At 50.9% G+C, this 23,640-nt stretch overlaps 9 protein-coding genes across 9 annotated transcripts in view; 6 read left to right on the top strand and 3 right to left on the bottom strand.

The window, feature by feature from the left end:
• GUITHDRAFT_153688 (hypothetical protein) overlaps positions 1–1,027 on the top strand; it is a 1,596-nt gene extending 569 nt beyond the window's left edge. Inside the window, exons 4-8 of the mRNA XM_005828838.1 lie at positions 120–160; positions 213–286; positions 338–473; positions 529–719; positions 765–1,027. Of these exons, the coding sequence (XP_005828895.1) occupies positions 120–160; positions 213–286; positions 338–473; positions 529–719; positions 765–982 (660 nt within the window). The 3' untranslated portion in view covers positions 983–1,027. The remainder of the gene's footprint in view (positions 1–119; positions 161–212; positions 287–337; positions 474–528; positions 720–764) is intronic.
• Positions 1,028–1,854: 827 nt separating this feature from the next.
• GUITHDRAFT_153687 (hypothetical protein) lies at positions 1,855–2,590 on the top strand (the record flags this gene model as incomplete). Its single annotated transcript, XM_005828837.1, has 1 exon — positions 1,855–2,590. A coding segment is annotated over exon 1 (533 nt), but the record flags the coding sequence as incomplete, so codon positions are not given.
• Positions 2,591–10,470: 7,880 nt separating this feature from the next.
• On the top strand, positions 10,471–12,136 carry GUITHDRAFT_153686 (hypothetical protein). The gene is made up of 7 exons (XM_005828836.1): positions 10,471–11,324; positions 11,369–11,440; positions 11,484–11,528; positions 11,572–11,749; positions 11,795–11,881; positions 11,933–12,020; positions 12,080–12,136. The coding sequence occupies exon 1, from the start codon at positions 10,591–10,593 to the stop codon at positions 11,161–11,163; it is 573 nt and encodes a 190-aa protein (XP_005828893.1). The 5' UTR covers positions 10,471–10,590; the 3' UTR covers positions 11,164–11,324; positions 11,369–11,440; positions 11,484–11,528; positions 11,572–11,749; positions 11,795–11,881; positions 11,933–12,020; positions 12,080–12,136.
• On the bottom strand, positions 12,133–14,557 carry GUITHDRAFT_112047 (hypothetical protein; the record flags this gene model as incomplete). Its single annotated transcript, XM_005828835.1, has 11 exons — positions 12,133–12,312; positions 12,359–12,847; positions 12,889–12,967; positions 13,018–13,082; positions 13,525–13,704; positions 13,747–13,792; positions 13,841–13,923; positions 13,967–14,024; positions 14,076–14,159; positions 14,206–14,231; positions 14,492–14,557. The coding sequence occupies 11 exons, from the start codon at positions 14,555–14,557 to the stop codon at positions 12,133–12,135; spliced, it is 1,356 nt and encodes a 451-aa protein (XP_005828892.1).
• A 124-nt stretch (positions 14,558–14,681) lies between these two features.
• On the top strand, positions 14,682–16,210 carry GUITHDRAFT_112046 (hypothetical protein; the record flags this gene model as incomplete). The annotated part of the gene is made up of 8 exons (XM_005828834.1): positions 14,682–15,235; positions 15,279–15,399; positions 15,458–15,513; positions 15,566–15,662; positions 15,718–15,878; positions 15,929–15,976; positions 16,052–16,124; positions 16,169–16,210. The coding sequence occupies 8 exons, from the start codon at positions 14,682–14,684 to the stop codon at positions 16,208–16,210; spliced, it is 1,152 nt and encodes a 383-aa protein (XP_005828891.1).
• Positions 16,211–16,243: 33 nt separating this feature from the next.
• On the bottom strand, positions 16,244–16,675 carry GUITHDRAFT_153685 (hypothetical protein). The gene has a single exon (XM_005828833.1). The coding sequence runs from the start codon at positions 16,534–16,536 to the stop codon at positions 16,378–16,380; it is 159 nt and encodes a 52-aa protein (XP_005828890.1). The 5' UTR covers positions 16,537–16,675; the 3' UTR covers positions 16,244–16,377.
• Positions 16,676–16,848: 173 nt separating this feature from the next.
• GUITHDRAFT_153684 (hypothetical protein) lies at positions 16,849–18,416 on the top strand. The gene is made up of 9 exons (XM_005828832.1): positions 16,849–17,341; positions 17,388–17,577; positions 17,645–17,715; positions 17,774–17,860; positions 17,909–17,986; positions 18,039–18,083; positions 18,128–18,182; positions 18,237–18,271; positions 18,329–18,416. Exons 1-9 carry the CDS (start codon positions 16,919–16,921, stop codon positions 18,380–18,382), a joined length of 1,038 nt encoding a protein of 345 aa, XP_005828889.1. The 5' UTR covers positions 16,849–16,918; the 3' UTR covers positions 18,383–18,416.
• A 1,149-nt stretch (positions 18,417–19,565) lies between these two features.
• On the top strand, positions 19,566–20,360 carry GUITHDRAFT_158176 (hypothetical protein; the record flags this gene model as incomplete). The annotated part of the gene is made up of 1 exon (XM_005828831.1): positions 19,566–20,360. The coding sequence occupies one exon, from the start codon at positions 19,566–19,568 to the stop codon at positions 20,358–20,360; it is 795 nt and encodes a 264-aa protein (XP_005828888.1).
• Positions 20,361–20,988: 628 nt separating this feature from the next.
• GUITHDRAFT_112043 (hypothetical protein) lies at positions 20,989–22,567 on the bottom strand (the record flags this gene model as incomplete). The annotated part of the gene is made up of 9 exons (XM_005828830.1): positions 20,989–21,085; positions 21,130–21,191; positions 21,236–21,307; positions 21,435–21,478; positions 21,528–21,754; positions 21,804–21,893; positions 21,936–22,003; positions 22,076–22,129; positions 22,181–22,567. The coding sequence occupies 9 exons, from the start codon at positions 22,565–22,567 to the stop codon at positions 20,989–20,991; spliced, it is 1,101 nt and encodes a 366-aa protein (XP_005828887.1).
• Between the last annotated feature and the right edge of the window lie 1,073 nt (positions 22,568–23,640).

The following is a 23,640-nucleotide window of genomic DNA, read 5'->3' as shown; positions in this document are numbered from 1 at the left end:
CCACCACCACCTCCTCCTCCTCCTCCTCCTCCTCCTCTTCATCCTCCTCCCTCCTCCCTCCTCCTCCTCCTCCTCCTCCTCCTCCTCCTCCTCCTCCTCCTCCTCCTCACTTTTCCCAGGCGCGCAAGAGCAAGAACATCCCGCCGGAGCTAATCAGCCGGTATCCGCATCTGCTTCTCCCGGCCCCCTCCTGACTGGACACCTGCTGCAAGGGAATCCAAGTTGCAATCAAGGCACGTGGCGGAGGAGGAGGAGACCGATCCTCAAGCACTGCCGCTGATCGCAGGTGGAGGTTGGTACATGGATGTCTAACAGGATGACATGTGTGATCTCGCAGAGGACAAGATGACAGAAGATGAGAAGGAGCAAGAGCAGGAGCAGGAGCAGGAGCAGGAGCAGGAGCAGGAGCAGGAGCAATACGGTCGTCAACAGCATCAAGAATACGCTGAGGAGATGCAACCTGACGCCCAACAGTGAGAGATTTCTGCTTGTAATCGACAACTTCATCAGTGACGATGGCTGGAGCAGGGGTTTATCTCTCGTCAGCGCTGAGCCTCAGGAGGTACCTAGAGCTCGAGTAGAGGACGCGGACAGGGTGGAAAGAACAAGAGGGCAGCTGCCGGAGGGGTCGGAGGTGAATCGAAACCGAATCGACTGGGAGGCCTTGGCTGCCTTGCCGTACCTCAAGGAGGTGCGGGAAGACGAGGAGGCGGCGAGAGGTAAAGAGACTGCACAGCTCGTGCCGCCCGTGATGTTAATGGCAGGGCACGAGGACGCTGGCAATGATAAGCAAAAGGATGTGAAGAGGAGCAGGATGGGGAGAGTCCCATCCAGGCCGACAAGACAGCAGGCGGGGAAGCAGAAGAGCGGCCGAGCTGAACTGCCGACGGTAGACAGGAAGGTAAAACTCGTTGCACCACACCAGCACAGCCCTCGCATCATCTCCTCCTCCTCTAGGATGATCTTCTACTCTGGACCGTAGACGGTCGAACTTTCCAATCAATCAATTAAACGTGGGGTAGAGACTAGTCCCTAGGCCAACTGACTTTGACAAGAACTTGGACTGAGAAACTTCATTTGATTGTCACCGTGCCGCCCGGGCCAGCTCGGCGGAGGGCTCGGAGGGCCACTGAGGCCGGGCCCGGGCCTGCCCGCAGCGCCGGCGAACTAAGCCCGCCCGGCCGACAGCCGGGCGGTTTTCAGCGAGCTAAAGCAATTTTCCGCACGTGCGTCCGGTATGGCATCCTGCCTCCCTGCTCCTTGTCGATGAGCGCGTAGCTAGAAGCAAGTCCCGTCCTCACCCACCTTGCTGCGCTGCCCTCTGCTTCCTACTCTCACCATTTGCTTCTTACTCCGACCGCTGCTGCCTCCTCTGATGCTTCTCTTACTCCCTTCGCTTCTGTGCTCTTTCCTCGTTGCTCCCTGTAATTTTGGGAAGATCTTGTTGATCCAGGTTTGCAGGTTGACAGGTTGGAAACGTAGGCGGACGAGCTTAGCTTAGCCTCATTGTCACCATGCCAAAGGGAAAGAATCATTCTAGCAAAAGAACTACATTGAAGCAAAAGTATAAAATCCAGAAAAAGGTCAGGGAACATCACAGGAAGGAAAGAAAGGCTCAGAAACTGAAGCTCAAAAAAGCTGGAGGGAAGCTTGAATATCTCAGAAAGAAAGATCCTGGCATTCCAAACCTTTGGCCATTTAAGGAACAGCTGCTGAAAGAAGTCGAAGATCACAAAGAAAAGGTCAAGAAGGAACAGATTGAGTTGGCTCTGCAGAGGAAAAAGGAAAAAGAAAAAGCCAGGAAAGCAAAACAGAGCCCTGAACAGCAACTTGCGGAATTGAAAAAGAATGCCCAGAACAGTTTGAAAGACTTCCAGCTGAAACAGGAAGATCAAATATCCAATGGCAAGAAATGTGATATTGAAAACACCCGCCGCGCATACTACCGTGAATTGAACAAGATAGTGGAAATGGCAGATGTGATTCTTGAAGTTTTAGACGCTCGTGATCCCCTTGGATGCCGTCCTATGGAGGTTGAAAAGTATATCCAGCAGAAAGATCCAAACAAGAGGATTGTCTTGGTCCTCAACAAAATTGACCTGGTCCCCAAAGAAAAAGTTGCAGCATGGTTGAAATATCTGCGACGGGAACTGCCTGCTGTTGCCATGAAGTGCTCAACTCAGAGCCAGCGATCAAATCTGGGGAGAGGAAAGGCTTCTCTTGCCACAGCAAACAATGACCAGCTGGGAGGAAGCGAATGCATCGGTGGGGAGCAGCTCCTCCAGCTCTTGAAGAACTACTCTCGGAACAGCAACTTGAAGATGTCGATCACTGTTGGCGTTGTCGGTTACCCCAACGTAGGCAAGAGCAGTCTGATCAATTCCTTGGTTCGAACGAGGGCTGTCGAGACTGGAGCTCAAGCCGGGATCACCAAAGTTGCACAGGAGGTACACCTTGACAAGAAGGTCAAACTCCTTGACTGCCCTGGAATTGTCTTTGCTAAGGATGAGTCTGACGTTGCTGTGATTCTTCGTAACTGTGTGAAGCTGGATGCTGTGGTTGATCCGATTCCTGCCGTCCAAGAGATTGTGAAGCGATGCGACAAGCTCAAGCTGATGACCCTGTATAAACTGCCCAGGTTTGGCTCAGACCAAGAATTCATCCAGCTGGTGGCCCAAGCTCGTGGAAAGATGAAGAAAGGAGGTGTTCTGGACATTGAGATGGCAGCGAGGAGCGTGCTTTCAGATTGGAACCAGGGCAAGATTCCGTATTACACCGAGCCCCCTGCTGTGCCAGAAAGCTCCTTCTCAGAGAGCACGATTGTTTCTGCCTGGGGCAAAGAGTTTGACATCTCATCGATCAACGAAGTCCAAGTCATCGACCAGGCATGTGTACAAGTGGACGAAGCCTTCATGGCGCTACAAGGGCTTTCGATTGGGGTTACTGCGACAGACATGGCGTTTGCAGGTACACCCTGACGTTGTCGATGTGGCAGCTATCAGCCTCTGACACGCTTCTCTACAGAAGCTGAGAGGGAAGACGACATGGAAGAAGAGCCTTCCGAGTCCGCAGCTCCGCAGAAGGCGAAGCGAGATGCGGACAACCTGCCTCAGGACCCGTACAACAAGAGGGTGACCAAGCACTCGAAGCTTGCGAGGGCAAAAGCCACAGCAGCAGCTGTCCGAAAGCAAGCCAAGGTACTCTGATGGTTGGTCTTGTTTGCTTTGACCGTGGATGCAGACAAACGCAAACTCGGATTCGGACTATGACTTCAATGAGGCATTTGACAACCAATCTGGTCAGTATGCTGCGCTGACAAACGAAGACAATGATGACAAGCAAGAGGCGGAAGAGATGGAGCAAGATTAAACAAGATCAAGATCAAACAAGGTCGATCAGGGAAGCTCTGGTCTCGATAAGTCTCGTTGAAACAAGTGCAAGCGGGTGATTGCCTTACATTAAACCAAGTGCGTTGTTTCAAAAGTCGATTAGTACTTGTGTCATCAACCTGGAAGCGAACAACGTCCATAACTCACTCACGTGCTCAGCCATGCCGATTCTAGCATCATCCCGCCTCTAGGTATGAGACTTGCTTCCTTGTCTCGAGCCATGATGCGGGTCAGCTCGTTTTGACTGATAGTCCGAGGCTCTGAGGCGGGCCGGGCTGTTGCAATCTTGTTGCCGGGGCGGAAGTAGGTCCCTTCAGTCGAGCTCCCCTCAGAATGCCTGAAGCAACGGACATGGCGACGATGGACAGGAGAGAGAAGTAGATGAGTGGAGTACGCAGCAAGAGCATGAGAGCGATGGATATGTGCAGTGATCAGGTTGCAAGTATGCACCAGACAATACCTGTGGCATCACCAACACATGTTTGCTCGTGATTGCTGCAAATACAAACAATCTTTTTTGATCCACTTTAAACGATTTTGATATCATAGCAATGCGAGACGTCAGCATGAGATTCGGATGATTTAGGTGAATTGCTTCCGTAGGAACTTGATCGGTTGATACTACAAGATGACGTTCAAGGAGCATAAATCTGCCCTTGACCGAGTTGCATCGTTTGCAACTTTGGGCAAAGCCTCCCTGGCAGGGAGTCCCTGGCATGACGTTAGCTCGGAGAGGATGAAGATGAGGTCATCGAGAGCTTCAACGAGCTCAGAGGAATACTTGTCTAGACCGGAAACATCCATGTCCCTGTTAGACGACGAGGTTCGATCAAAAAACTCAACATTGAAGAGATCCCAAAGGCTCTTCACTGCTGACTCGGAGCATGCGACACAAGACCGAGAGCTTGCAAGGGTCAGCCAATATATCGAATATCTCGATCAGTATTCCCGTGAGTTGGAGGAAAGAGTTTCGTATGACAGGAAGATGAAGATCGAGGGGATGGCCCCTGTCGATCGTTCTCGGCTTGTTTTCTCCGTGCCTTCATCTGAGATGCAAGCCATGAAACGATTAGAGTATGAACCTACGATTGATCTTACGGCTGATGAAGAGACCGACGTGTCTGTATTTCTTGATGAGTTTAAGAGAGCAAGCAAGGCACCGGAACAAGCTCTCAAGATTCAGCGATGGTGGAAGATGATGAGGATGATGCACAAGTATAGAAGGTTTCGAAGAGCATGCAGGACAATCAGAAGCAGATACTATGGTTCCATCCTCAAGAACTGGAGTCTCACAGCTTATGTTTCCAAGCACGTGCGACTTGCTCAAATGCATTCTAACTTCTCTAGCTGGAGCGCGCTGGTCAGAAATTCAATCGTGTGGAACGACGAGTCAGCCATGATCTTCTTGTCCTGCTCGAGGGCTGGCGGAGGCTTTCACCGCGAGCTCTTTCTGCGATTGAATGACAAGGCGACCTATCGGCGTGCAGGGATGGACTACAACTGGGGGAGAGGGTGGAGGTTTGGAAGACCCCTTCCCACACGTGAACACGTCATCGTTGCTCAGCTACTTCGCCGTATTTTCTTGTGGTCAACACGATGGAGATTAAGAAGATGGATCAAGTATGTAATGGGATGCAGAAACCAAAAGAATCAGGCGACCAAAAAGCTTGAAAGGCTTGGAGAAGAACGCCGGCATTATCGATTCTGGTTGAAGTTTCACATGTGGAGGCGATGGTCAGTCGTCAAAATCTGTGAAAGAACTTTGAAGAACATTCCAGAATTCAGTGAGACGATACACGAATGGAATGAATGGTACAAGATGTATTGTACCAAAAAACGACTTCATTCAGAACAAATCAAGAGTTTGGGGAGAAGATTCCTAACGAGATTGTCATGGCAAAGGTTTCAAAGATTTCAACAAATCATGAAAGGAAAAGGTTATCTCCTAGAGCAGACAGATGTTTTCCGTTCAAGAAATGTTCAAAGAGCTTGCGTTCTTGGATGGACGGAGTACGCAAAGTTTCAAAGAGCCAAAAAACATCGAACTCAATTGATTCTGAGAAATTTGTCAAAACTGTGTAAATATTCATCGTTTCAAAGTCGGAAGAGAAAAACGTTTGAGCAAAAGTGGAGGAGATTTCGCATGCAAAAAACGCTGATTGCTCTAGCTCAAATCTCTTCAGCAATGCTTGTCTTGAAAGTTGGGTTGTTGAATCGGATAAGAAAATCTACTCCTCGGGTGTTGTGGGCCCTCTTTGCCTGGATGACTTATGAAAAAGAAGAGGTGGAAAGAAAACCGGGAGGGATCACAACTTTTGGTGTCTGTGACGGTCACTTTGCTTTATGCGATAGCTTCCGGCTCTGGCGCGCGTATACGTTGAGAAGAATCAATCTGAAAAACTTCACATTAACACTGCCAGTTGACGATAGTGATGATGCAGTGAGAACCATCTTTACAAGCTGGAAATCACTCAAGAGCACCGTCTCGAAGAATGATGATGAAGGCCTTAAAGTCGTTGGTGATTTGAAATCGTTTCAGGTAGACATGCTGTCAATGGGACCCAGTCTGGCCAAGATGATCTTAGGCAAACAACGTGAAGGTAGGAGAATGCAGGAAATGCGAGAGAAGATGTCAAGTCTTACTGTACAAGAAAGAATAGCTCAAACTATCAAGCGAATTGAAGAAGAGCTTGGTCTGAATCAGAACCACATTTCATCTGAAATTCCCAAACTCAGACTATTCATGACAGAGGAGGCTTCGAATCAGGATTTGATTCACTCGCTGAGAATACGGTGCCTAAAAAGAGACTATAAGCTTCTGCTGGCAGGAGAAATTCGTGACTGTCTCAAGTCCTTTGGTAGTGAGTGGAATCCAGAGATGACCGCTTCAACTGTTCCGCAAGAACAAATCTTATTTCCTGAGTTCGCCCATTCTTTGCAGTATTCAACAGAAATCAGAAAGAACCTCAGCACTGCAAGTTCACGTAAACAAAGCATTCACATGCTTGATGCAATGTCCGAATCTACTCCCCTGGATATCAAACCTTTGTCGGAGACCAGCGCGGCATCTGAAAGTTCAGAATTCGTTGGTGAAGCGGGCTTACAAAGGGAACGTGAGGCCTCAGGACTTGGTCAGCTGGATGAGTTTGGGGTTGGGGCAAGTGAAAGAGAGTATAGCTCTCAAGATGTTGAGACCCATGACGCGGACCTGATGTCGCAAGAAACTCACGAGAGCCCTTCAGCTGAAATGCTGAGCGAAAACCTGGCAGAAGTGACAACAATCGGTGAGGTAGAAGCTGAAGACGAGGAGATTGTCACAGATGGTCCGATGACAAACCTTGAAGGGTTTCCAAATCAAGAAACGCAGGCCAAGATTAAGGAGAAGATTATCTCTTCTGCCGTGAGCAACTTTCCTCTTGAAAGGATCTCCCCAGATGATATGCCGCACGACGAATACCTGACGCACGATTATGAAACGAGAAAGTCAGACTTAGAGCAGAGATTTCGTGAGATGCAAATTCAGTTTCCTTCGAATGCTTTGCACTCAATTTCCTCGGAAGAAATGAAAAAGAGAGATCGCATGGAGCAAGATTCAGACAAGAATCATTCGAAAGACCAGGACATTGAATCCAATGTCAAAGAAAAGAACAGAGCAGATTACGTATTCTTGAAACCTCCAAAACCTTTCCATGGAATCGATATCAGCATTGATTTCAACGCAAAGGCACCAGAACGTCGAAGACATGAGCCGCTTGACGGGATTGGTGATGCCACTGCTAAAAAAGAGGGCCCTCAGCGTCGGAGGAACGAAGTTTGCAGGAACTACAACTCCTTGCTAGACAAGCTGCTTCAAGATCATCTGGAACAGTCACAGAAGGAACAAGGGACGCATGGAGGCAAAGTACTTGACAGAGAGAAGGGTAGAGAAGATATCCATGGAAGAGGGATGGAAAGAGAAGAATTGGTCCAACTGACAAGACCGCCATCCCTTATGATCTCAGTGCGATCGAGATCCTCCTCTCCGAACGAGCGACAACATCAAGAAATCAAAGATCACAAGGACGAACCCAAGATATTTCAACGAACTACTAGTCCGCCTTCAGCTGCTATCCCTGGCCACAGCAACGACCAGTCTGACTTTGTCGATAAGGAAGGAGGAACGAATCCGAATCGAAGACAGGAGCTGTCGGCAGAGCTCATGAGCAAAACAGTCGAATCAGCAGAAGAAGTCTTTGACTCTGTCGACCGTCTGATTGACTCGACCTTCAAGGAAATCATACAAGAGAATGCATGGATCATACAAGAGGCCGCGCACATCCAAGAAGCTCTTCGAGGTTCCATGGATTCCTTGTATTGGCGTTCAAAGGTGCTCAGCGGTAGATCTGAAAGGCAGCGAGACCAGCACATCGAGAGCTCGAAACGAGACGAGATGGCTAAGATAGCGCAGCAACAGAAGATAAGACAACTGCAGGACTTCATTTCCTTTCAGGACCTGAACTCACAGTTACAGGATGAGCACAAGGTCACAAAAAGCATGAACTTGCAAGATTTTCAGAAGGTTGACACCAGGCCACCTCCCACGATCAAATTAAAGAGCATGCAGATCAAGCAACTCAAAAAGCAAAGTGAAATCCCTGTGGTCGAAAGGGACTTCTTGCAATTGACCAGCCCAGTGCAATCAATTTGGATCAACCTGAAACCTTTCTCGAGTTCGAATGCTGATTTCGCTGAGACAGCCATCGTAGACACAGATATTCAAGTGGAATGCGACAGGAAATTGACTCCTCTGAGTGCTCCGCGAGACAGCTTCAAGCAAGAGCGTTCTCAAACGACTGAGTCTGCCCGTCATTCTACTCGTGCTCTGAAGAAACTCAAGAACTTGCCGCGACCCAAGACCTCACTCGACATGCTTCCGGATATCACGACCAACCTCCTGAAGAGCGAGCCGATAGAAGCTTTCATGCAAGCATCCAATCCAAGATCCAAGAGTGTGGAACCCTTTTCTCGACCGAGTGCTAATGTCCCCATCTATGAAACGTTCATACAAGGGGCAACCATACCAACAGGTTCTTCGATCAATAGACAAGCTATCGATGAATTTGTAGATGCGCTAAGGCAAGAGCAACAAGAGCAACAAGACCAGTTTCAGATCATCAAGAGGCCTGTTATCAACAAGTCCGTCGGGCGGAGGTCATCGACAAGCTTAGACGCGCAGTCTCCGATGAAGATACGCGGCGACGGTCTGCTCTCAAGAGAAGGAAAGCTGTGGAAGCAAAGGAGCTTCAACGCTCTCAGAACTGAGTCAGAGCATTCGGAAGGAACGGAAATGCTTGGCAGTCAACAGTCAGAGGCATCAGCGGTGAGGGCCAGCCTGGCGCATTTTGTTGTTGGAGGCAAGAAGATGGAAACAAGAAGAGCTGAGATGGCCCAGAAGCAGGAGATAGCTTCTGTCCCAGGCACAGAGCTGGAGAGCGAAGGAACACGCACAACAGTTTCATCACAAGGAGATGAGGAAGCGAGGACAGAGGCGAACGAGACTGCTCCTCTATCAACAGCGAGACACGATGAAGATGGTCCGGTGTACTTGTCGATCAGCGAAGAACCAGGTTCCGTCAGAAGATACGTCACTTCTGAAATCCCTTGGACTCCATGGACCTCAATGTCTGCTGCTCAAATCTTACAGGAGCTGCAGAGCGAGGGGTTGGTGGAGCAGGAAGTTCAAGGTACCACACCTGAGGTGATGGAAGCGAACTCAGGAGCCCCGGAGCTGCCCACGGAGCTTGCTCCTGCTGATCAGATGCCAACGGCAGATTCCTCTGCTCCAAAGCCATACAGTGCGATCCAGTCGTCCAGGAGGGAGAAAATCTCCTCCAGCGGAAGTCAGAGCAAGATATCCTCCAGCGGAAGTCAGAGCAAGATATCCTCCAGAGGAAGTCAGAGCAAGAGAAGGAGTGAGTCGAGCAAGGAACAGGAGGTGGAGCAGCCAAGGCATTCAGTGCAAGAACTCCAGCTGGTGCTGGGTGATGGAGGCAAGAGGGTCACAGGTGATGGAAGCAGGGCGCCTTCACGGCAGAGATCTGAGAGTCAGAAGCAGTTTGACTCGAGGCAGGAGAAGAGATGGGACCTTGTCTCGCGGGTGAACCTGGAGGAGCAGATTCAGAAGAGGCAGCGCAGGAAAGAGTCCATCAAGTCCATGTATCTAGCTGGGATATCGACCATGAAGCCCTCCTCTTCCCCGCAAGTTCTCAGGGCGGCTCAGAAGCAGCAAGTGAGCAAGGGTCGTGAGCCTCCAGAGCAGCCTCACCGCTCTCAGTTCAAGGGCCCCTACCTCAGCGCTCGTCGCATCGACATTCATCGCGCACACACGACTGCGGGCTCGAGGTTGCAGCGAGCCGTTGATAGCGCGGGCTCTATGATGCCGTTCTCAGCTGCTGAGTCCGGGTCGGTGAATGAGCTGAGAATTCTTGACTCCCCGAGCGAGAGGCCAGAAGTTGACGAGCGTTCCAGCCAGATGTCAATGCGATCGATACTAGTAGAGCCTGACCACGAGAGCAACGATGAAGCGCAAGTGGTTCAATCGGAAGAAGAAGCATCAGCAAGAGACGTCAAAGATTCGTCCTATCAACGGGTCACACCCCAGCCCAGCTCTGAGTCACCTGCCAGGAAGGAGACTAGCAGGCAGGAGACATCAGTGCAGTTGACTCCAGAAGACAGGGCGATGCTCGACCGCCTCAGCGACTTTCCCGTGAGATCTTCCAACTCGAACATCGCTCGTGTCGAGAACAACCAGCATGATGGCCACGTCACCGAAACGAGTGATTCATGTCTTTCCGATTCTTCAAGCCCACGATCGAGCAAACCTGTGCAGGAGGTCCATGACGACAGCGCGCACATGGGAATTTTACTGGAAGGCCAGCGAGACTCTGATGAGAACGACACAGACACGAGGCGAATGTTTGAGGATGATCATGGTCTGGACCCCAACAAAGCGTCGGAAGAAGGAGAACAAGGCGAGAGATCAAAGAAGAGCGTTGATGAATCGGATGTTGAGGGATCGACTGTCTCAAACAAGGGAGCTGGCCATGATGGAAGACCGACGTCTGAGGACGATGAGAAGGATAGTGCAGGCAGCGAAGTTGCAATAGAAGGGAGTGTGGAAAGAGACATCTTGGCAGAGAAAGAAGAGGAAAGTGAAGAAAAGATGAAGCAGGAGATGGAGGACACACAGGGTAAGGTATCAGATGGTCAAGATTTGCAACAAGAGGCTCTTGTCGAACGCCAAGAGCAAGAAAGACGAGTCGGCGAGAAACGAGCTGAAGGACTGAGAGAGACAAAGAAGCTGCGGCCTGTTGAGATGGATCTGCTGCAAGGGTACAGGGAAAAGAAGTTGACAGCAAGGATGATGGAGAAACAGAGCGTGAGCCCGTGGAGGGAGTCGCACTTGAAGCGATTGGAGAGAGAGAGAAATCTCAAGTATGACTCCGACAGCGGCGAGGAGGATGGAGAGGCTGATCCTCGAGCTGGGAAGTCGTATCGAGCGATGGACAGCCGCACCACTGAGAGCGTAGTCAAGTTTCCGTTGCAGACCTTGAAAGAGACAAACAGAAGATTCGTTGCAAAACGTCTGGAATATCACAGATACGAAGAAGAGCAAGCCGATCAGCTGAGTCATTCGTCGCTATTTTCAACTGGAACCTACGACTACTACCTCAGGAGATTGCAGCAGAAGAAGAAGTCCTACAGCGAGAAGGATCCACGTGGGGGGACACCTTGACGTGGTTGTTTTCGTATCGAGAAGATCTTAAGCTTGATCTTAATAAACTTTCTTGTAGTTTGACATGAAGAGAAAATGACACTGTACATATGTATAATTCTTTGCCAGGTACTTTGACCTGCGATGCAACTTCATCTGATTCCTCCCATCAAGACTAGAATCTGCAGATATGATGAACATCAGGCACAAAGCGCATCCAACTGACCCTCTGCTGTTGCTCGTTCGTCAGCGGCATCATCAGCAAGGCTCTTCCCAGCTCGCGAGCTTCTTCTGGGTCCTACAGTGGCGTCATGAACAGACCCCAGACGTTCTCAACTCACAGTCTGGCACAACCTCTCGAGGAAAGGCAAGTAGCGGCGATGAAACTGCTGCAATTATCACGAGCAGCATCATGCAGCGGCATCGAACCTGAGGGTCCAGAGCTGCAACCTTGCCAAAGTCGGCAGAGGCCCCGACCATGTCGCCTAGAGTCATCCTGCACCACCCGCGATGAAAGAAGGCCTTCGCTTCCTGCTCATCACGGCAACGGATTGCGAGATCCAAGTGCTCCAGTGCCATTTCCATCTTTCCCAGGTCCTGATAGCACCTTGGACCAGCGTCAGCTCGAGCCGAGAGGTTCCAAGAAGCTTGCCGTGCTAGTCCGATCAAGGAAGAGGAATCAGTGCGACCCGAAAGCTTGAGCGCGAGATTGAGATGAGCCAAGGCTTGTCCGCACATCCTTCAGTCGCATCGCCGTCATCCCATCAGACTTGCAACGTGGCATGCTAACCTCAGCTCGAGCAAGCAAAGCCCGCGGCATCTGTGAGCCCTCCAGTTGTTCGCGTCGATGGCCAAGCAGAAAGCTGCGTCGTCAACTGCTGCAGCCAGGGAACCCTTGCAAGGTTCAGGTGGACATCAGCAGGAGAGGGAGAAGCACCTGCAGTCTTAGACTCTCAGCTCGGATGTAGTAGGCAGCGGCTGATCGGGGATTCATGCGGATGACGTGGCAACAGATCTCGTGAGCGACGTCCAGCTCGTTCTGCCGGCATGTGAGGAAGGGGGAGGGGGATGGAGGCGCCTTGCCTGCTCCAGGAACTCCGCAGCTTTTCTCAGGGCATCAGGAACAGATTGAGGAATGAGGTCCTCGAAGGGCACGACGTCCTCAGACATCTGTAACGATTCAGTGAGTCATTCGGCATGCCGAGAACAGAAGCACCGGAGAAGCCGATGGACCGGACGCTGTTGCGGGGGTGGAGCGAGGGGGACTGGAAGCAGTAGAAGGGGTGACAGCGGCTTGCACATCACGAATGTCATCGGCGTCGCCTTTCACATACGAGTATCCTTCTATCGTCGAATCACAAGCTCTGAGATCGTCTATGCTCTTCTCCACGCCGATGGATGTTTCTAGGTCGAGCTTACGCTCGTCATCGTCAAGCTTGAAACGAACTGCCTGAGGTTGTCTCTGCTCGGGACTTGCATCATCCTCGAACAATCCTTCGCTCCTATGTGGGACACTTCTGTCCTCAGTTTGTCCTCTCTCGAACTTCGTTTCCCAGGAAAGCGCCTTCGCCGCCTCATCCTTTCCTCCCTGTCGTTGCAACGACTTCTGCTCTGCAATCCAGGCCTTCAAGTCATTCTTAGATGCCTTCGGGGAATCTTCCTTGTCCTTGTCCTCCTTCAAACGATTCCTCGCCTCCTTGTAGACCTGCCATCTGCTCAGGTCGGCCTCACCTGCCAATGGCTCACCCTGCTCAACTCTCTTAAAGTCTGAATGGCATCGTCGATCGATACCACCGACTTGATCGCATCGCTCTTCCTGGGTATTCTGCCAGCTGCTGAGCAAGAACCTTTGCTCACCCCTATATCTCTTGGTACCTCATATAGATCTTCCGCAGTTGGCTGTCCGATATTGCCATCTCTCCCAGCCCCTCGATAGCTCCCTGCTCCGTCGTCAGAAATTTTCTTCACAGGGACTCATCCAACGAACTCGTCCTGGTCCCGCCCCGTCGAAGCCTACACGAACCTGAGCTTGCACACTCAGAATTGCAGGAGGATGAAGCATTCCTCTTGCCGCTCGGAGAAATTCATGCCAGTCAAGAGTCCCATCGTTGTGAATGAAATCGTGACGGAACTTGTGTCCATGAAGCGCTTCAAGTAGGCGGATCAACGAATGACCCCAACTGGTAGAGAATCAAACAATCTCAACTTCCAGCTCATGTCTGAAACAACCGCAGGATGGTCCTGATGAACGCTTCATCCTCTTCTACATCACCGTCTTAGGGCTGCAAGAAACGTTTCTGTTTCAACATACCCGGATTTTGATTGTTCTTTTCCATCTCTTGGCGGATAGCCTGTCACTCTGTTACCAAGCGTCTCCTCCACCTCTGCGACGAAGAGTGCCTTCTCGTCAAAGGATTTGACTCCCCTCGACGCACTGTATGGTCTTATCCCCCGCTTGCCCGGGTTGTGCGGCGGCTCAGGATACTGGAAAGGAGATCTGGATCGAATCGACTCTGACGATGGTGCGAGCCCGCCGCTTCCTCGTCGTTCTCCTCTGTCATCCTGCTATGTCCATGAGACGTGAACCTCTGACAAGTGTCAAACCTTGACACTCCTCGATCGACGACCTTCAACCTCGTTCCGCTCCCACCTTCACGTCCATCACTCCGAGCTGACCGACGAACCCTACATGGCTCACCATGGTCGTAATATATCGCTGCTCTTCTCCGTGGGAGATGCATCCCTGGCAAACTCTCTCCCTCGCTTCAACTCCATCGCCTCCTTCTCACCCTGTCAACTTGGCACGTCCGCTCCCACCATGTACCTGAAACTGCCGCTCGAGGTCGGTGACGAACTCCCCAGGTGAAGGCTTCCTGGAGGGCCTTAAGACACGATCGTAGCACAACAGACTCGTCGACCTGGCGGGGACTGACCATCGCGGCTTCGCTCTGCTGACAGTCGAGGATTTGGGTCGCTTCCCAACTGCAGCTCGTGGAGGGTCTTTGTCGTTGCCGCCCCTGCACTCAAGGATAAGAGCAGGCGATCATGGTGCTGCATGCTCACGAGGGAAGAGGAGGAGAGGGCGACCCCTGCTGCTCCAGAATGTCAGCATGCTGCTGGACGTGACGATAGGGCAAGTGGAGATGGCAGGAGAAAGTTGACACAAGGGAAGGCCGACAGGGAAGGGAGAGCAAGAGGCAGAGGGTGGGGAAACGGGTGGAGGGAGGGAGGGAGGGAAGAAAGGAGGGAGGAGGGAGGAGGGAGGAGGGAGGAGGGAGGATGGGAGGAGGGAGGAGGGGAGGAGGGAGGAGGGAGGAGGAAAGGGAGGAGGATGGGAGGAGGGAATCACCCGGTCATCTCGAAGCCTCTCATGAACTCGGTCGATGGCATCGTGGATGCCGCCAGCCCATGCCATGGAGAAACGAAACGAACTGAAGCAACTGCTGGCCGGTTCCCCTCATGCTGTCCTCAATATATTGTCTAACATTTCATGAGGCGGGCTTGAAGAAGTAGCGCGTATCAGGACAGGCGTCAGGGGCATGGCGGATTTGGTTAGTGTGGTGGCGGGGTTCCTGTCATGGTGTCTGCTCGCCATGGAGGCTGCGGGGTTGGGTCTGGCCATGCAGCGAGGGAAGATGAAGGTAGCGAAGGGGGTCGCTCCCTTCGTCCTCCTCCACATGATGAGCGCAGCGATGCCAGTTAGCACTGACAGCAAGATGTGCTCTGCAACCAACGTTCTGATCTCCACGCTGATCAGCCTGATAGTGCTTTACCTCCCAATCGGCCTCCTCGAATGGGGCATAAATGATGAAGAGAAGCAGATCGCCTGGTCAGAGAAGCTGATTGAAAATCTAAAGGAAGAATCCCTCGAAACTGGGGAGATAATGAAATCCGAGGAGGAAAGTCAGGTGGAGCAGGACGATGACGGCGATGATAGTTCGACCAAGATAGACAAGAACGATATCGAGGAGATTGAAAGCTTGTACCTCAAGTCTGCAGAACTTCGCAGGGGCATCGTAACCAAAGTGAACGACGCAATGCGCTTAATCCTCGTCGTCGTAACTTTCTACGTACTGGCAGCCATCGCTCTCGGGTACGTCCGATCGTCTTATAGGTCTTACTGACTCTCATGGAAGGTGGTGGAGTCACTGCACAGCCCAAGGAAGCTGGGGCATGCAGAAATGGCCAATAGCTGAACCAAGATTGCCTCCCTTCCTGAGCTCGTCGGCAGACAGCTGGCAGAGCATACTTGTTAGGGTACATCTACCTGTCTATGGACCACCCCTCCTCGTCTTATTCCGTCTCTTTCTTCTAGTTCGGATTTGTGATGTTCTTCGGGTGGCTGGTGACAGTCTCGACCTATCTGATCAGGTGAGCTGATCTCCATATTTGTGTCATGCCCAGCTGAAACCTCCTTGAACAGCGGGCATTTCGAACCAAACTCTGGTCAACGTGTCAACTGGATCCCTTGTATCTTCTTCATCCTGTTTGGAGCACCTACGATGCTCATCGTGTGGATTGTGAGGCTCCCCCATGGCCTTGTTCCTTGTGCTGTTGATGAGCATTTCCGTGCAGTTCTGGGGTTCCGAGGTGTTTTTCTTGTGGTGCAGAGTCATTGCCTTCTCCATCGTCCCCTTTGCCGTTGAGGACAGGATAACCAGCTGGATACTTGCGCTCCCGAAGATAAGGCTGCGCCCACGGGTGACCATCTTTCTGTGCGAGAAAGATGCGAGTAGGTAAGAGCAGGTGGGATGGATACGTTCATGGAGCCTGAAGAGGAATGCAGATGGCAGAGGAGCATGTGGAAAATGGTCATCAACAGAAAGCACCGCGGGTCATGCTGTAGGTGTGCGATCCTCTGACTACAAGGACGGCAAGTCTTGCTAACTCTTCCCATGTGAATTTTCAGCGGATCGCATTGCAGGGATGAGCATCAGCTGCCCGAGGCTCCTGTACGTATGTCAGTCGAAGCGTTGGACGAGGTGGAGGCTGATGTCAGACGATGAGCCGTTTGACCCGCTGACAGGTGTTGGAGTCGAGGACGCAACAATCGAAAGTCTCGTCGTGACTGTGATGTACATTATGGCGGTAGAACTTGGATGATGTTTGAATGTGATTTATTTTTGGTGGGTTCCGAACCCTGTACAATCCTGAAGCCTTCTCGTACTATCCATCACAGCCCTGCAGTACAATCAAAATCCCTGCAGTAAGCAATCGGGTGGCTTGTAATCTTTTTCACAGATAGACAGACATGAACCATGAATGAAGAATCGTATCTACAATGCTCAAGTTCTGTTTATATATAAGATGTTCATCTGTCTCCTCGTGGACAGGAGGGAATGATAATCTGTACATCCCCTTCATTTCCTTCCCGTCCTTTCCCTGCACCTTCATCGTATCGTTCTTCCTTCCTTTCTCCTCTCCGCCCTTTCTTCTCCTCTTCCTACTTCACTGCCTTCCTTCCTCTTTCCCTCTCAACCCTGAACCCCTTCACTCTCCCTCCTTCCTCCCTCTCACATCCGCTTGCTGCATCACCTTCCCCAGCAAGAATCAAGTTTGCCCTCCGAAAGCGATGCAAGCTCGCCTCATGGATGAGCCTATAATGTAGTCGAGACAGCAAATTAAATAGCAAGAAATCCGATATCAAAGAGGCATGAGAGGCGAGGGCAGCAGACCTGCAGGTGGAGACATACAAGGAGGGGGGAGTGAGAGTAAGGATGCTACCTCGGACAAGAACACGTTCCTACACTTGAAGCAGAGCTGGGCTACAGCTGGAATGATCTCACTCAACTTTTGCCTCATCCTCCTGACGAGCTCTGCGCTTTGCGTCTCAGCTTTTCGCTCAACCTTCATCAAAGATCCGTCGAGTTTGTTATCGTTTGCAAAGACGTGCACTCGGAGGCCTTCAACTTTGCCGCGTAGGAGATCACCATCCCTTGTCGCTTCCAGTTTGATGTGTGCCAGTGGCAGTGGGATAGAAAACGCAGGACTCTCTGAACTTCGAACCATGTCGGGGCTTCGCAGTCGCATCCGGAGCTTGTGCGAAGAAGAAAATGAGATGGAGAAAGGAAAGAGGACAAAGGATCTTGAATGGATAAGGAACTTATCGGACGAAGAGATTCTCAGGTTTTTACGTGCTCGCTCTCGAAATATCTACGGACACGACTGGAGGCTGCAGATGCTAGATTCTCACGACCCGGTTCAGTCTCATAAACTATGATAAGTAGGAGTGACAAGAGGTGAAGGTGTTGGATGATTCGTACAAGTTCCTCGTTGAGCATGCTTGCTGGCGATATGAGAGGGGCTTTCACCTCGATGATTTCAAAAGCTCTGCGCCCCCTGCAGCCCTAGCTGTATGGAAGTGGAGGGAAGACAGCTCAAGCCCAGTCCTCTCACTACATCTCGAGGCTTCAAACGAGTCTTTGTCGTTGCAAGGTAAGCAGCCCCCACATTGATGCCCTGAGGACTGACGAACTCTTTCCACCCTTCCTCAATGCTTCAGAGCTCCTCGATGGATTTGCCGATGCTTGTGAAATTGGACGGAGGAAGTTCAAAGTCGGCGTGAACAAGCAGGTAGCAATGTTTGCGTATTGCAGGTGTAACGACAAGTCGTCTGACTTGATTTTGACAGGCAGATTTGATTCTCAGTATCAAACCTTCAGATACAGGTTCAGGGCAGAAGGACCTACTCAAGGGGTTTGTAGAGCATTTGGTCATGGTAAATTCTCCCAGGCAGACTCTTAGCATTGCCGATGTTTTCATGCAGGAGATTGGAGTGAGGAGAGTTTCTGCAATGATTCTTCAGATCTTTAATCCAGTCAACATCGCAACATATCCTCCTGCTGTATCACAAGAATGCCCTTTCAGCAAGTCGCGAGCTAACACCCTTCATGTAGAGATCCGTGCTCGAGCACAGCCCGGGGCTTTTCAAGAGGATTTACGTACTGTGTTAAATCCTCTCAGTTCCTGTGTGAAAGCTTGCCAGGTTCAAGATTACGATGGAGCCGTTTCAGCAATATGGACATTTATCTCTCGCGCAAGTAATTCTGAATGATCTTCCCTGAGCGTTCAGCCTTCATTCACTTTTCTCGCAGGTGTTATTCCTGTCCTTGAAATGCTCTTCTCAGCGGTAAGCAAACTTGGACTGGTATCGAATTGTCTCATTCTCATCTTCTTATCTTCCAAGGTTCTCCTGGACAAACCCATTCGAGACAAGATTAGTTTCGGCGTTGAGCCTTGATAACTCGAGTCAGTGTACATCTAGTGAACTTCGGAAAACACTCGAAGTGATCAGTTTCGCTCTCGCCACTGTCCTGCACCGTGTAGTACCGAACTTCCGGCGGAAACGGATGCCCAGTCTGATGTCCGACGATTTTGGTCTGAGGCGGGCCTGTTTGAATTTTGTATCCTGATGCGGGCTCGGCTATTTTGGGAAATCTTGTCGGCCGATGGCCATGGAGAGAGGGCGATGATGATGCTGATTGTCGGCGGCAGAAAGCGCGTGTCGTGAGAGTTTCACTCCTCACTAGCTACTTCCATGATATGATCTGAATCATCCACTGTGGGACATTGATCCCCCGACCTTGACCGCTTTCCCTGTCTCTCCGTCTTGCATTCCAAGCCATGGGCAGTTTCCGTTCCAGCGACCGCAGGCGCCTCCGCCCTCATGCGGTTGCTTCGCTGCTTGTTGCACTGGCTTTCAGTGCTGCAGTTTGGACAATCTCACACGGTGTGGCACATGGAAGCTCAACTTTGCCGTTCCTGGCTGCTTCGCAGCTCCAAGAGGGTTTTTTGAAAGGAAACATCACTCAGCATCTAAGGGCTAAAGTGAAGAGCGATGCTCTCTCCCGCATCATCGCAAAGCATATAGAAAGCGATTCTCCTAAATTGAATTTGACTGAGCATAAGAAGTCTGTTTCAACGGCCAGGAACCAAACATCGTTCAATGATGATAAAAGTGCTGTTAATGCTCGCAACACATCGGGCCATGGAGTTTTCAATCGCCTGCAAAATGGGAAGAAAATGAAATTGAAGAGCTCAGAGGCAAAAGATGCTCCTTTGATTCCATCTAAGCTGTCTAAGGAGTTGACTCATGTCATCTCGAAAATCGTCCAGCAGGCTGCGGAGGTAAGTTTTTTTTATCGATTGTTTTGTCTCTGATTGAACTCGACCAGGCGGAGGCCTCAAGATCGAAAGAGAAAGAAGAGAAACCCTTAAAATCCAACAAGAACAAGTTGCAGTTTTACAGTAACCCAGATGCTCCGAAAATCCCTGAAACCATCGAAGGGGCAGGATTAAATGAGAGCAGCAGGTACGAGGCAGTGGAAAGTGAGCCGCCCGGTCCATGGACCGGTCTGGAGTACAAGAGGATCCCGTTGACATACCTGGCGTGGTTTACAGCTGCTCTCTGTGTCATCTCCACCATGTTGATCTCTACAAGCCTCATTCTGCGTCACCTAGACTACTACGCATGTCCAGACACTCAGAAGTACGTAGTCAGGATTTTGTTCATGGCCCCGATTTACGCTGTTGATTCTTTGCTTGCTCTGACTTTCGTTGGATGGGCTACTACATACATCGACGTCTTCAGAGATTGCTATGAAGCTTTCACAATCTACAACTTCCTGAAGCTATTGATCGTGCTTCTTGGGGGGGAACGAGCTGTGATCGAAATGTTGGAAAAGAAACCACAAATGCAGATGATCTTCCCACTTCATTGGCTTGAACCATGGGAAATGGGAGCTGAGATGTTCTACAGTTGCAAGTACGGAGCGTTGCAATACGTCTTGGTGAAGCCAACTTGTGCTCTGATCACCTTTGTATCGGGTGCTGCTGGGATTTACGGTCCAAACACATTCAGCCTTGCCCGGTTGCACTTTTATGTGTTTTTCTTTAGCAACATGTCACAGATGTGGGCATTGTACTGTTTGCTCATGTTCTACTTGACCTTGAAAGATGAATTGGGACCGTACAACCCAGTCTTGAAGTTCTTCATTGTCAAAGCTGTGGTTTTCTTCTGCTTCTGGCAAGGCATGCTGCTTGGACTACTGGCTTACCTTGGGTACATCCCGGCTTCGGGAAGCTTTTCATCAGACAGCATAGTCGAAGCTATTCAAGAGCTGCTCGTGTGTGTAGAGATGGTCGTGGTCTCGTTGTTGTTCCATTACGCTTTCCCAGTGGAAGAATTTGTAGACATAGAGGTGAGTTCAGTTCCTTGAGATTCGGTCAAAAGTTTATGCTACTTGTAGGACATCAACGGACAGCGACAAAACATGGGGAAGGAAACGAAGTTCCAGCAGATTCGCCACAATCTGGCAGACCCGTTTCGTGTACAGGTGAACCATCGCGAATAGCCGCAACAGTTTAACTTGAGCTCTTTCAGGACCTGCGCGACGACATTCACGTGTACGGCTCCGAGCAGCATCAGAAGGTTCGTGGGCTCCTGCCGTAGAGCTCCATCTGACCACTTCACCAGCTGTATGGGGCCGTACAGGCAACGCAGGAGGGCATCAACACCGTCATCTCGGCGAGGTTCCGGTACGTCAATCTTGTGTCTCATACCCGCCTGATCATTTTCCAGTCCGCTCAGTGCCAGAGGAAGAGAAAGCGGAGAAAATGTCGGAAGCCCATCTGCCTCACCGGGGGGATCTGTCTTTGGCAGGTGGGGAGAAAGAGGCGAGTCAAACTCACAACAAGATGCAAGCTTGCGGGCCTCCAGGTAGTAGGATTTCAGATCAGTTCCTGCAATCTTAGTCTTTGTATGTCATTCTCAAAATATTCTTTACTCAACCTTGATGTACCTCGTAACACATTGCATACACTACAACACCATGCTGCCCAACGAGCCTAACGAGGTTTGCCATTCTCAAGGATTGACTGCAGCACGAGGGCGAGCTTGTCCATCTCCTTTCTTTGCCAACATTGATAAGCTTTCGACACCAAACTTGAAATTCACGTCAGAACGCGCATACCATCGCAGCGCAGAACCTCAACATAGAGCTGTTTGCGTCATGTAAAGATCGCAGAGAGGCCTCCATCTCCCCGCGGGTCTACATTCCAAGTCAGCCCGCACCCTCACAACTTCAGCCGTTACGTAAAGCTCTTGATGGAGCTGCTCTTTCAGCGTCTGGATTAGCTGAGAAACCTCTTGGCTGGGCTCTTTGGCCTGTCAACGACTGGCCACGATGTTGCCGTACCGACGACAATTCCTTCTCCAAGAGCTCAATGCTGTCATGGCAAGATGACAAATTGATCCTGCCGTCACCAGGTTAGCTATGCCCTGCACACATTACCGTTCCGAACCTCAATTTCTCGCAGTTGGTGCAGACAGGAGTCGCTGCAAGAGTTTCAGCGTCTGAGAGTTCAACAGGAGCATCTATCATTACAGCTCCGCTTCAGTGAGCTGAGTTCAGCTGTCAATTGTCTCATTTCCTCCTCTTGGAGCGAGCACTTCCGCTGACTGTCTTCCAAGAGGCGTTTGAGTTTTTGCGTTTCTTTAGTGTGTTCCCTTTCAAGCGAGCCCGGCACTCGGTCGCTTCCGAGATGTGAGAGCATCTTTTCTGAATGCTCGAGTGATCTGCTCAGGGACGAGACTTTCTCCATAGCCTCGTCTCTATGATCAAGATGTGAGTAAATCGACGGTTCTGAGCAAAGAAGCGAACCTTGCTTGTGCTGCTGCTCTTGATTCTCTCTTAGCCTCATACAGATCTAGCTCAAGTGTTCGCAAGTTGCTTCGCAGACTCTCAATTTCGCTGCTCAGTCATTAGAGAAGTAGCTTTTACATCTGTTTGTACCTTTTCAATGCCGTTGTAGCATGTTGAGAGCTATCGAAGTCCTCCTTGACCCTTGTGAATTTCGCAGCCTTTTGTGTGATTGGAAGAACAATCAATTATAACAGCATGGGGAGGGGCAAGGAGCATCATAAGTCGCAGACCTCAAGCTTCTGGTTGAAGAGCTCTTGCTGCAACTCCTTCACCCTTTCTTCGTTCTGCACTCCATCTAATCAGGAAAGTAGACGGAGGAATCCAAGTTACGTGACCTTACTACACTCGCGTTTGCATTGTGCTATGTCCGATTGTAATTTAGCACGTGCTGTGTCGGATTCTTTTTGGATGAGGCTCAGTCTTGTTACTTCTTCCTCCTTGCGTATTCTCAACGTTTTCTCCAGAAGCAATTGTTGCTTCATGCGCGTAGACACTTCCTCCAGGCGGGATGATAGCTTCGGCGACAAAGAACGAAATTCACTGAGGAGATCCGTCTTCACTCTTTCAACAGAATCGATCTTATGCTTGGCTGATTCCATGAATTCATTGAATTCCTGAATCTTTGCCGAATAAACCGCTTTCGTGGTACTGTGATCGGCGTGGAGCAATGAAATGATTTCATCCCTAAGATGGCTCTCGTTCTCAAGTTCAAGAACTCTCATCTTCTCCTCCAGGTTTTCACTTGAGACTTTTTCCTGATGATCTGATGAATTCGATTGCGAATCCACAAGTTTCTGTAACTCGTAGCAGCGGCGCGAGAGTAGTTGCTGACTGGCCAATAGTGTGAACTTTTCCTGCTCAAGGACCTTAAGCTTATCCAGGAGACGAGTCGCTCGGTTTCGTGCTTCCCTTGCATCTTCTCGTGCCTCCGCTACTTCTCTTCTGCTCCTCTCCCATCCCAGCTCCTCCTCCCATCCGCTCCTCCTATTGCTTCGGCTATGCATTCTGCATTTAGCAAGTAGTTTAGTTCCAATTGGATTAGTTGCCTTCAAATGGATTAGTTCAACGGTTACGCCCGGGCCCGGGGCCCGGCGACTCGCGGCGAGGCCGGCACGGCCGGGGCCGCCGGGCGATTCCGATCTGGCGAGTGACTGGCAGCCGCGCCGGAAGATGGTTGGCAAGTAGGGATTCCGGCGGCGGCCAGCACCGCGGCCCGGCCATAACATCAGAGTGACTTGGGGGCTCAGCATTATGTATTCCGTCGGAGGACTCTCTTTCGGGAAGCCTCCGTACCGTCGGCCGTCACCGGACGCCGCCCGGCCAGGCAGCCTCGGCCCGGCGGCCGGCGGGCTGCCTGCCGCCCCCGACGCGGCCCGGCCCACACCGTGATGCCTGGTCGAACCGTTTGACCAGCCGGTCACATTTTTTCTCTCAAGTCATTATCTTTTTTGTGGTCCGTTGACCCCTCCCCCGCCAGGCCATGCAGCAGCAGCCGCTGGTCCAGGTCTTGCAGCCGTCGCTCACTGACTCTTCTAGCTCGACTCAAAGCTTAACCCAGCACCGTCGGATCAGGATCTGATGAGTCTCAGTCCTGTCGACCACCAGGATGTACTCTGCTCGAGATCCTAAAGACCAGCACTTCTCCCTCTTGCTTGCTGCTCTGCTCATCGTTGCAGCGAATGGGACAACACTTGTACTCGAAATCTCGAGCCCACCATCCCTTGCTGGCTCAACGGATTATCCTTTGGCATCCCAGCCTGTTGTCGTCGTCAAGACAATAGACGGGAAGCCGGCG

Source organism: Guillardia theta (assembly GCF_000315625.1).
Source record: "Guillardia theta CCMP2712 unplaced genomic scaffold GUITHscaffold_56, whole genome shotgun sequence".
Classification (NCBI taxonomy): Eukaryota; class Cryptophyceae; order Pyrenomonadales; family Geminigeraceae; genus Guillardia; species Guillardia theta.
The sequence above is the reverse complement of the archived record's forward strand: the minus strand, read 5'-3'. Positions and strand labels throughout refer to the sequence as shown.

Bases quoted from the DNA above. Each gene is read 5' to 3' on its own strand.
- GUITHDRAFT_153686 (XM_005828836.1), top strand. From the start codon at position 10,591: ATGAAGCAGGAGATGGAGGACACACAGGGTAAGGTATCAGATGGTCAA.
- GUITHDRAFT_153684 (XM_005828832.1), top strand. From the start codon at position 16,919: ATGATCTCACTCAACTTTTGCCTCATCCTCCTGACGAGCTCTGCGCTT. The intron at 18,084-18,127 runs GTACTGTGTTAA...AAAGCTTGCCAG, and splicing joins GGCTTTTCAAGAGGATTTAC to GTTCAAGATTACGATGGAGC. The intron at 18,183-18,236 runs GTAATTCTGAAT...CTTTTCTCGCAG, and splicing joins GACATTTATCTCTCGCGCAA to GTGTTATTCCTGTCCTTGAA.
- GUITHDRAFT_153685 (XM_005828833.1), bottom strand. From the start codon at position 16,536: ATGAAGGTGCAGGGAAAGGACGGGAAGGAAATGAAGGGGATGTACAGA.